General features: G+C 41.4%; 1 protein-coding gene across 1 annotated transcript in view; it reads right to left on the bottom strand.

The window, feature by feature from the left end:
• Positions 1–1,230: 1,230 nt before the first annotated feature.
• Positions 1,231–12,685, bottom strand: part of SDHAF3 (succinate dehydrogenase complex assembly factor 3) — a 115,056-nt gene continuing 103,601 nt past the window's right edge. The window contains exon 4 of the mRNA XM_072154351.1: positions 1,231–1,426. Coding sequence (XP_072010452.1) covers positions 1,394–1,426 — 33 coding nt within the window. The 3' untranslated portion in view covers positions 1,231–1,393. The remainder of the gene's footprint in view (positions 1,427–12,685) is intronic.

Consider the following 12,685-nt stretch of genomic DNA (forward strand, 5'->3'; position numbering starts at 1 on the left):
CACTATTCTGCTGCTGGTGCAGTCACTGTGTACATACAAGACATTACTTATCCTGCACTGATCCTGAGTTACATCCTGTATTATACCCCAGAGCTGCAGTCACTATTCTGCTGCTGGTGCAGTCACTGTGTACATACATGACATTACTTATCCTGTACTGATCCTGAGTTACATCCTGTATTATACACCAGAGCTGCAGTCACTATTCTGCTGCTGGTGCAGTCACTGTGTACATACATGACATTACTTATCCTTTACTGATCCTGAGTTAGGCTGCATTTACACGAACGTATGGGCATAAATAAGCCGTACTGAAGCGGAGGAGGGCTGACGTCTCCTCTCTTTATAGGAAATAATATTGCACAGCCGCAGGTACGGTTGAAGATAGTGCATGCTCTATCTTTTTGCGGCTACGGAACAGTACAATGAGGACACGTTGTGCTCACCAGACCGTTCCATGTGGCTACTGGCGTCTATGGGGTCTTATATACGGCTTGGCCTATTGGCAGTCAAGGGACCAATCAATGTTTATAGCTAAAGCAGTAAAACAGGTTTCCTTTTGGATCTTTTTGGACTTTATTTGGACATATTTATTTTTTGAGATCTGTTTTTGGTTTCATATCTGTGTTGGACACTTCTTCAAATTCACCACCTAATAAAAGAGCAACACAATTCAAATCAGTCCTTGTTCCCCTCACAAGGGAATCCTAAAAAATCACTGAGCAGAAGACCTGTGCATCTTGGATCTGTGTTGGCCACCTCTGCAGGCCCTCAAGGGCGCAGTCAATGCCTAGAGTTCAGTCTAAGGGAAGAAGCCTAGTAACTTATCTGCTGAAGCAGTGTTATTGTTCTGTACTGGTCCCTTCAGTGTCGGACTGGGTTTCCTTAGGCCCACCAGAGAAAATCAATATGCGGGTCCACTCTTCATTATCCCCCAGGAAATATACTCTAGCATCCTCCAAATTGTGGTGTTTTCTGATGGACCTCTGGGGTTCGGTATTGGTTTGAGCCAGGGCCCACCGGAGGATCCTCTGAGACTCTGGTGGGCCAGTCCGACACTAGGTCCCTTCTTCAGCTTAGTAAGATTAAAAATAGTTCCAGACTCTTTGTCGGAATCATAGACCTCTTATGAGTTTTGACTAATAGGTCATTGGTTTCAGATCCGGACACTTCTTCACCAGAGTGGATCTCACAATTTATAGAGTGAACGGTAAATTGGAAAAATGACGACACGATTGGGCTGCTTATTTGACCTTTTTTATGTTCATCAGATTAGACTTCGTAAGAGTATCCAAGATTCATGCTCCTCGCTGCTTCAAATATTTGTAGGCTTTCCTTCCAGAATATTGAGGTGGACACATCTGCTCCGCTCCTTATCACAGCTCCGCTCCTTCTATCTTGGTGGATTTGCTCTTTCATATGTCTCCTATAATCAAACGGAATATTGGATATTAATACAAGGGAGAGAAGGAACATCCCTTAGAACACACAGGAAGGAGGATCTTATGACACTGTGATGGACAACCCAAGAAAATTAAGTTTAAGCTCAGATATCAAATAAATAACAAATTTCACAATTCCTCAGGATTTTGTGTCGTGGTGACCCAGATGGTTACCGGCAGAGGAGAAATGTGTAATGAGGACAACTGTAATATTCCAAAGATCAGATCTGTGGGACTGTTGACATTGGATTTTACCTTCATTAATGAAGTAAAGAGAACAGATGTTTTATGTTCAATCCTTTCATCCGTCTCTTCAGCAAATCCTACAGAATTTTATTACATTGATGTAAACAAATACCGAGGCTCATAACATGTCAGGAGGAAGGGCACTCAATACGGGGAGCGGGGAGAGCTAAAGTCTACGCACCTTTAAGGTATATTACAAGGTTTTTTTGTAGAGATATTACATTTTCTTCATGCTTGCCTTCAATGGTGGAAGGCCAGGTGGCTGCTATGGATCTCACGCTATAAGTTGGCCAAGTGTTGAACGGCCACCGCACCCAACATGTGAGACTAAACCAGGGGTTTTGTTTCTAAAATCATTTAGTGGTCCCAAATACATTTTTTTTAGGTGATGAACCTTAATTTTGCTATATGGTCTCCTAGGTGTGCCCTGGGATAAAGGACAAATGGAGAAAAAAAGTTAAAGCAAATGATTTCAAGAGATGTTGAGTGGTGAGAGTCTACGACATCACTTTGTCTTCTTGAGGTAGGGGCAAGTCTCCAAATTTGTCATGGAGATCACGTGAAAATTAGTCGTCTTTCTATTATTGTCCTACTGTAGTGCGGTAGAGCTATCACACATATCCCATAACTTCTCCCTTAATTGGCAGGAATTGGAAAGCTAAGGAGGCTTCCATACGGCACATAAACAGCTTCTCAGCGTCGGAATGTGACACATTAATTCCACCAAAGAAAATGGAGTTGTGGTAATAGGCATAGAAGATACTTGAAGATAAACAAGACATGTTCAAGGGCTTTACCCATCCATCACAATTTGAGGTGAACATCAGCTGTGGAGGAGTCTAGAAGATCAGTACTGGGAGAAACAACTGTGTTGTGTGAGGGACCTAGGAGAAATTGGCCAAACTGATGGTCCTGTGACTTGTATCCTTCCGAAAGAACAGTTTCAAAAGGTTCCACTTAGACGATCAGAGGTCACTTCAATTGACCAAACTGTTGGTGTTTGAGAAGATATCTGAGACTTCTGTGAAAAGAATGCAAAGCTCGAGGTATAATGAGAAGACCCATCTCACTGGTTTAGGCCATGATACCAAGAGTTGGTGGAAAAAGAAGACAAAGATGAACAGAAATGTGATAGCTGGCGATCTGAAGTCTTGAAGAAGTAGATGTAGATAAGATTGAGAAACATATTATCACCAACTTCATGGAGGTCGGTCGTAATAACGATGATAGAAAGTGATTTATCAGGATTGGCACTATTGGTCTTCATGGTCTGGAGGAAAAGATACTGACAATAAGCAGTATGGCCCCTCCAGAGCTCAACCTCAATGACCCCCTCACAACCCATTCCCATAAACCATATGGAGAGCCTATAACTAAACATGGACCTTGCTCTTTTGCGGATGAGTGGAAATACAATATACTGTATGCAACAACCCTGCCGATGCATAAGGTAGGGCCCTCTCCATGTTAGGAGCTGCCTAGGGAGACTGATCACCTTGCTAGGTGGTTTCCAAAAGTGGGGAACTTTGTAATTAGAGCTGGAACCACTGCCTGGAAGGGCCAGAGTTAACATATCTGTTGTCTATAATGAATGATAAGCTGTGTTCTTATTGTAAAGCAAGCTGGAAGATGATTGGAGAGTGCTGCCACCTCACTAGGGCAGTATAAAAACCCCGTGTGAGCGGGAGCACATGGTCCTGCAGAGTCACTAGATCCCAGAAGCAGGAGAGTACAGCACCTGTCTGTGCTGCACAAGACAGTGTCATACTACCAGGAAGCAGAGCTGCCTGACACCTTGGGGCAGTCAGGAGACTAAGCCCCAGAGCAGAGGTCCATTGTCAGAACTCGGCTCCATCTACCAGCCCAGCCTGAAGCTATTCCCAGGCTGTGAGCCATCCTTCCAGCTGACCAGCTATCTCCTACCAGCTTTCCAGCCTGCTGAACTGCTGCTGATGTTAGGCCATTTCCTGCCATTGAAGTTCAAATAAAGAACTGTGAGTTGATTTGCACAACGTGCCTCCGTGTGATCCTGTGATCCCTGGATCAGGCTGCTTCACCATCACGGGCTCCCCATCACCTAGGGATCCCTATATACACCTTAGGGGTTGCCCCAGGGAGAAACTTACTCCATCAGCCATATTTTTCCATATTTCTCCATAAGCCATCTTCTTCCATATTTCTTGCACACACCACCTGCTGGAAACCTGCCAGACTGTAGGCCCTTCCTCTGGTCCTAATACCAAGCAACATGACCACAGCGTGCCCAAGGCCGCGTAAGCCAGCCACTCCGGTATTCTGGGCCCCGGCTGTCTACAGCCACGGAAGACTGGCTAATGTTCTAACTGTCAAGGGGTGCGGAGACCTGGAATCGGAGAGCCATTGACAGGAAGTGAAAAGTCACTGCTTCCTGGTCCCTTGAATTTTCTTAACCCTTAACAAGAAATGGGTAACACGAGTTAGTTAATAGGATCTTCATTGAAAAACCTCTTTATTGAATGGTTTATAGTAAATAACTCCATATGTTTTTACTCTACCTTACGGACTCCTTATAAACACCGTTTATCAGGCCCTCGAGCCTCATTTACACGAAAATAATGAGATCCTGCTACATGTCACATGGCAGGAGCCGAGGAACATCATGATACATTTCCAGACAATCCGAATATTTATCATAGCGTTAAAAGTTTGATTAGAAAGTCAAAGACTTGGGAATAATGAATGTCTGGAAGACGAGGAGGAGACGCTGCTGCGGGAGCAGACGGACAGTTCGGAGCTCCATTTAATTTCACAGCTGAATGAAGAAAAGCTTCTAATTGAACTTTCATTAATAATTGATGAGACGGATTAAGGAGGAAATGCCTCTCGGAAAACCATGAAAACAACAATTGAATTCAGGGAAGAACGATAATGTACGGCTGTGAGGAGGGGGGTTATTTACATTGGCGCGCGCCAGGTACTGTACCAGAGGTGATGGGAAGAGGTCACAACGGTGAAAACCGCAGGTCAATGGTGGTGGGAAAATTCATCTGCCAAGACCAACTAAGAGACATTGGGGGTCATTTACTAAGGGCCCGAAACGCGTTTTCCCGACGTGTTACCCAAATATTTCCGATTTGCGCCAAATTTCCCCTGTATTGCCCGGGATTTTGGCGCACGCGATCGGATTGTGCCGCATCGGCGCCGGCATGCACGCGACGGAAATCGGGGGGCGTGGCCGAACGAAAACCCGACGGATTCGGAAAAACCGCCGCATTTAAAAAAAGAAATGTGTCGCTTGGGACGCGCTTACCTTCACTTGTTCCAGCCCGGTGAACTCCAGCGCGTTCAGATGCTTTTCAGCGCAGCAGCGCCACCTGGTGGACGGCGGAGGAACTACCTTGATGAATCCCGGCCGGACCCGAATCCAGCGCAGAGAACGCGCCGCTGGATCGCGAACGGACCGGGTAAGTAAATCTGCCCCATTGGGAGAGATTGATTCCGGGAGATCATCAGAAGTTTCATGGTGATCAATCAGAGCTCAGCTTACATTTTCCCACAACAGTTTAAAAAATAAAAGCTTAGCTCTGATTGGTTGTCAGTAACTAGAACAGTTGCTCTCAGACATTATGGGGTCCGAACGCCGCACTTTCGTGGGTTTCCCAAATATTTACGTTTTGCGCCGAATTGCCCCAGGATTTTGGCGCACGCAATCGGATTGTGGCATATTGGTGCCGGCTTTCACGCAACAGAAATGGGGGGGCGTGGCTGTCGGACAACCCGTTGGATTCAGAAAAAACGCGGAATTTAAAAAAAAGAAATGTGTCGCAAGATCACGCACTTACATGCACCGGGAAGAAGAAGGTGAACTCCGGCGGACCTCAGCACAGCAGCGACAACTACTGGATATCGGGCGCACGACCTTAGTGAATCCCGGCAGACCCGAATCAGTGTCGGACAACGCACTGCGGATCGCGACTGGACCGGGTAAGTAAATCTGCCACAATGTCTTTGGCAGTTTTCCAGTTTTCCAGTGGTCTGCAGGAATGAGAGTCGCCGCCTTTTGACTTACCAGTTGGTAAAATGAGGACGTTCTACGAGAACGTTCCACCACCTCCAGCAAATGAAACTCTTTGAACAGTTCTGGAAACTATAAGCATGTCCTCGCTCAAAAAGGGCACAGGGCTTCCAAAATCCACCCTAAAGTTGATGGTCCCAACCAGTTTTTGGGTGAAACCAACTCATGTAGAGGTGGGTCCATGGCCAAGGACAAGACTTACGATACCTACAACTTTATTGATCCAGTGAGAAATTGATGTTACAGCCAATACTTCAACCTGATCTTTCATGAGCCCCAACAACTTTACCTCTTTACCATCACATGGGCAGAGGAGGGCTATGTGCTCCAGTTGAAGAACCCCCACATGACAGTAGAGAGCCCGATTGGCATATATGAGGCCAGTGCTAAGAGGAAAATTTTTTTGGAACTGTAGGGGCTAGATAAATATTTCCAACTATGCCAGAACCAAAATCCATCCTGATAAACCTGGGACACTTACTCATAGATCCAGGTGCTGTGACTGTAGCAACCTTCTTAAATTTGTTATCCATGGCCTCCTTCCTCCTAAAATAAACCTTTTAAACTATGCTAATGAGCCTGAAAGGCTCTGGTCGTGCTATCAGAGCCCCTCCATGCTTGAGCTTCACAGGCTGTTACACTGTGCAGGAGCGCTTCCCTCCTCCCAGGGGGAGAGCGAGTTTGAGATGTGCTGCTGCACAGGGTAACAACAACTTGTGAAGCCATAGCACAGAGGGGCTTCTGTCACGCATCCACGCATCCACAGCTCTACAGGCTCATTAGTATAATTTTAAAGGCCATGGATAACAAATATAAGAAGATACCACAGTCCCGGTGCCTGGACCTATGAGTAATGTCCGGGGGTTATCATGATGGATTTTGATGGTAGATTTCCTTTAAAGTGGGTCTTTTACCACCTCCACCAACTCAGGATGTTTGCTCCTCATGCACTTCCTGTAATCTTGGCAGCCGTGGGAACACAGTGAAGGGGGAGAGCGTGTGCACAGTGTAACAGCCTGTGAAGCTACATTATGGATGGGCTCTGATCAAAAGCTCAGAAACGTTTAAGGCTCATTAGCATAATTTTCACAGTTGATTTCAGAAGGAAAAAGGCCACAGAGAACAATCATGAGAAGTTTACCACAGACATAGTGCCTGTATCTATGAGTAATGTCCCTGGTTTATCAGGATGGATTGTGATGGTAGATTAAAGGAAATCTACCAGCAGGATGAAGGATTGTAAACCCAGCACACTGACATACTGGTGTGTGCCCCCTCTGGCAGGATCCACTCTTCTTTTACCTTCTTACACCCTTGTTTCTGCAAAAAAAAGGATGTGATCCAATGGGGCACCGACTCCACAGCTGTTAATTAAACCTGGAGCCCCACATGTTCATTTGCATAATTTTTAAAGCCTTTTGTTTTAGAACAAGGGCATAAAAAGCAAAAAGAAAAGTGGATCCTCCCAGAGGGGGCACACACCAGTATGTCAGTGTGCTTGGTTTACACTCCTTCATCCAGGTGGTAGATTTTCTTTAAGTACAACCCCCAGATCCTGAATGAACACAAAACCGCAGAACTGGTAGATTATTCAATTTTAGGGTAAATTAAGGGACACATTGGGGGTCATTTACTAAGGGCCCGAATCACATTTTTACGGGGATTTACCCAAATTTTTCTATTTTGTGCCGATTTTCCCTGAATTGCCCTGGGTTTTTGGCGCATGCGATCGGATTGTGGTGCACTGGCGCCGACGGATTCGGAGAAACCGTTGCATTGAAGAAAAAAAAAAGTGTCGCTGGCCACGCGCTTGCCTTCACCCAGCAATGGATCGGGAACTGCCTTAGTGAATCGCTGGAAGAACCGAATCCTCCGCAGAAAACGCGCCGCTGGATCGCGAATGGACCGGGTAAGTAAATCTGCCCCATTATTCAAACTTTTCGAGCCTGATATAATGCTGTGAATGTTCCTCCTAGACATGTAACGTCACTGCTGTAGTTCATTCCTAAGCAAGTGAATGGAGCAGAGCTGCAATACCAAGCACAGCCACTATACAATGTACGGTGCAGTCCTTGATAAGCAGTGAATGGCTGAGCTGTGTGATCCCTTCAGGCAGCTGATCAGGAGGGTTATAGTGCGCTGGACCTTCTGACAAAGTGATAATCACGACCTATCCTAAGGTCATAGGTCATCAACATCAATGTCCTGGAAGACCCCTTTAAGAGCAGTCACCTGATCCCTAAGGGAAGATAAGATCTTGTGTGATGCAGTGTAATAACAGAGCGGAGCGTAATAATAGCACCGCTGCCCCGGGGCCGTGATTGCGGAGCTTTTTATTGAATTAGAGTCTCTTATAAGACACGCAATGGTGATGGGAGGAAATTCTTATGGACTCACTGAAGGTAATGAGGGAAATTACAGCCGCCCGCTGTGATATCTGCAAGTAGTGGTCACACATTCAGAGGGAAGAGGAATAATACAGATCATCAGTCAGGGAAGCGTCAGAGGAATTACTAAACAGAACTGTAATGGACCTGACCCGAACACCTAATACAGACAAGAAAAAGACAGGAGCAACCTTCTGTATACAGCGTATAGGGAGACAGAGAGGAAAATAACATAAAGAAACCATCATACTGCTACACTGGAACAATAGGGGGCTGTATTATAGTAGTTATATAGGGGGCAGTATTATAGTAGTTATATTCCTGTACATAGGGGCAGTATTATAGTAGTTATATTCTTGTACATAGGGGGCAGTATTATAGTAGTTATATTCTTGTACATAGGAGGCAGTATTATAGTAGTTATATTCCTGTACATAGGGGGCAGTATTATAGTAGTTATATTCTTGTACATAGGGGCAGTATTATAGTAGTTATATTCCTGTACATAGGGGCAGTATTATAGTAGTTATATTCTTGTACATAGGGGGCAGTATTATAGTAGTTATATTCCTGTACATAGTGGGCAGTATTATAGTAGTTATATTCTTGTACATAGGGGGCAGTATTATAGTAGTTATATTCCTGTACATAGGATGCAGTATTATAGTAGTTATATTCCTGTACATAGGGGGCAGTATTATAGTAGTTATATTCTTGTACATAGGGGGCAGTATTATAGTAGTTATATTCTTGTACATAGGGGGCAGTATTATAGTAGTTATATTCTTGTACATAGGGGGCAGTATTATAGTAGTTATATTCTTGTACATAGGAGGCAGTATTATAGTAGTTATATTCCTGTACATAGGGGCAGTATTATAGTAGTTATATTCCTGTACATAGGGGCAGTATTATAGTAGTTATATTCTTGTACATAGGAGGTAGTATTATAGTAGTTATATTCCTGTACATAGGGGCAGTATTATAGTAGTTATATTCCTGTACATAGGGGCAGTATTATAGTAGTTATATTCTTGTACATAGAGAGCAGTATTATAGTAGTTATATTCTTGTACATAGGGGGCAGTATTATAGTAGTTATATTCTTGTACATAGGAGGCAGTATTATAGTAGTTATATTCCTGTACATAGGGACAGTATTATAGTAGTTATATTCCTGTACATAGGGGCAGTATTATAGTAGTTATATTCTTGTACATAGGAGGCAGTATTATAGTAGTTATATTCCTGTACATAGGGGGCAGTATTATAGTAGTTATATTCTTGTACATAGGGGCAGTATTATAGTAGTTATATTCCTGTACATAGAGAGCAGTATTATAGTAGTTATATTCTTGTACATAGGGGGCAGTATTATAGTAGTTATATTCCTGTACATAGGGGCAGTATTATAGTAGTTATATTCTTGTACATAGGGGGCAGTATTATAGTAGTTATATTCTTGTACATAGGAGGCAGTATTATAGTAGTTATATTCCTGTACATAGGGGCAGTATTATAGTAGTTATATTCTTGTACATAGGAGGCAGTATTATAGTAGTTATATTCCTGTACATAGGGGCAGTATTATAGTAGTTATATTCCTGTACATAGGGGCAGTATTATAGTAGTTATATTCTTGTACATAGGGGGCAGTATTATAGTAGTTATATTCTTGTACATAGGAGGCAGTATTATAGTAGTTATATTCCTGTACATAGGGGCAGTATTATAGTAGTTATATTCTTGTACATAGGAGGCAGTATTATAGTAGTTATATTCCTGTACATAGGGGCAGTATTATAGTAGTTATATTCCTGTACATAGGGGCAGTATTATAGTAGTTATATTCTTGTACATAGAGAGCAGTATTATAGTAGTTATATTCTTGTACATAGGGGGCAGTATTATAGTAGTTATATTCTTGTACATAGGAGGCAGTATTATAGTAGTTATATTCCTGTACATAGGGGCAGTATTATAGTAGTTATATTCCTGTACATAGGGGCAGTATTATAGTAGTTATATTCTTGTACATAGGAGGCAGTATTATAGTAGTTATATTCCTGTACATAGGGGGCAGTATTATAGTAGTTATATTCTTGTACATAGGGGCAGTATTATAGTAGTTATATTCCTGTACATAGAGAGCAGTATTATAGTAGTTATATTCTTGTACATAGGGGGCAGTATTATAGTAGTTATATTCCTGTACATAGGGGCAGTATTATAGTAGTTATATTCTTGTACATAGGGGGCAGTATTATAGTAGTTATATTCTTGTACATAGGAGGCAGTATTATAGTAGTTATATTCCTGTACATAGGGGCAGTATTATAGTAGTTATATTCTTGTACATAGGAGGCAGTATTATAGTAGTTATATTCCTGTACATAGGGGCAGTATTATAGTAGTTATATTCCTGTACATAGGGGCAGTATTATAGTAGTTATATTCTTGTACATAGGGGGCAGTATTATAGTAGTTATATTCTTGTACATAGGAGGCAGTATTATAGTAGTTATATTCCTGTACATAGGGGCAGTATTATAGTAGTTATATTCTTGTACATAGGAGGCAGTATTATAGTAGTTATATTCCTGTACATAGGGGCAGTATTATAGTAGTTATATTCCTGTACATAGGGGCAGTATTATAGTAGTTATATTCTTGTACATAGAGAGCAGTATTATAGTAGTTATATTCTTGTACATAGGGGGCAGTATTATAGTAGTTATATTCTTGTACATAGGAGGCAGTATTATAGTAGTTATATTCCTGTACATAGGGGCAGTATTATAGTAGTTATATTCCTGTACATAGGGGCAGTATTATAGTAGTTATATTCTTGTACATAGGAGGCAGTATTATAGTAGTTATATTCCTGTACATAGGGGGCAGTATTATAGTAGTTATATTCTTGTACATAGGGGCAGTATTATAGTAGTTATATTCCTGTACATAGAGAGCAGTATTATAGTAGTTATATTCTTGTACATAGGGGGCAGTATTATAGTAGTTATATTCCTGTACATAGGGGCAGTATTATAGTAGTTATATTCTTGTACATAGGGGGCAGTATTATAGTAGTTATATTCTTGTACATAGGAGGCAGTATTATAGTAGTTATATTCCTGTACATAGGGGGCAGTATTATAGTAGTTATATTCTTGTACATAGGGGCAGTATTATAGTAGTTATATTCCTGTACATAGAGAGCAGTATTATAGTAGTTATATTCTTGTACATAGGGGGCAGTATTATAGTAGTTATATTCTTGTACATAGGAGGCTGTATTATAGTAGTTATATTCCTGTACATAGGGGCAGTATTATAGTAGTTATATTCCTGTACATAGGGGCAGTATTATAGTAGTTATATTCTTGTACATAGGAGGCAGTATTATAGTAGTTATATTCCTGTACATAGGGGGCAGTATTATAGTAGTTATATTCTTGTACATAGGGGCAGTATTATAGTAGTTATATTCCTGTACATAGAGAGCAGTATTATAGTAGTTATATTCCTGTACATAGGGGCAGTATTATAGTAGTTATATTCTTGTACATAGGGGGCAGTATTATAGTAGTTATATTCTTGTACATAGTAGGCAGTATTATAGTAGTTATATTCCTGTACATAGGGGGCAGTATTATAGTAGTTATATTCTTGTACATAGGGGCAGTATTATAGTAGTTATATTCCTGTACATAGAGAGCAGTATTATAGTAGTTATATTCTTGTACATAGGGGGCAGTATTATAGTAGTTATATTCTTGTACATAGGGGGCAGTATTATAGTAGTTATATTCCTGTACATAGGGGCAGTATTATAGTAGTTATATTCCTGTACATAGGGGCAGTATTATAGTAGTTATATTCTTGTACATAGGAGGCAGTATTATAGTAGTTATGTTCCTGTACATAGGGGGCAGTATTATAGTAGTTATATTCTTGTACATAGGGGGCAGGATTATAGTAGTTATATTCTTGTACATAGGGGCAGTATTATAGTAGTTATATTCCTGTACATAGGGGGCAGTATTATAGTAGTTATATTCCTGTACATGGGGGCAGTATTATAGTAGTTATATTCTTGTACATAGGGGGCAGTATTATAGTAGTTATATTCTTGTACATAGGGAGCAGTATTATAGTAGTTATATTCTTGTACATAGGGAGCAGTATTATAGTAGTTATATTCTTGTACATAGGGGGCAGTATTATAGTAGTTATATTCCTGTACATAGGGGCAGTATTATAGTAGTTATATTCTTGTACATAGGGGGCTGTATTATAGTAGTTATATTCCTGTACATAGGGGCAGTATTATAGTAGTTAGAGTCCTGTACATAGGGGGCAGTATTATAGTAGTTATATTCTTGTACATAGGGGGCATGATTATAGTAGTTATATTCTTGTACATAGGGGGGCAGTATTATAGTAGTTATATTCCTGTACATAGGAGGCAGTATTATAGTAGTTATATCCTTGTACATAGGGGGCAGTATTATAGTAGTTATATTCTTGTACATAGGGGGGCAGTATTATAGTAG

The sequence above is a fragment of the Engystomops pustulosus genome, chromosome 5 (assembly GCF_040894005.1).
Source record: "Engystomops pustulosus chromosome 5, aEngPut4.maternal, whole genome shotgun sequence".
NCBI classification, from domain to species: domain Eukaryota; kingdom Metazoa; phylum Chordata; class Amphibia; order Anura; family Leptodactylidae; genus Engystomops; species Engystomops pustulosus.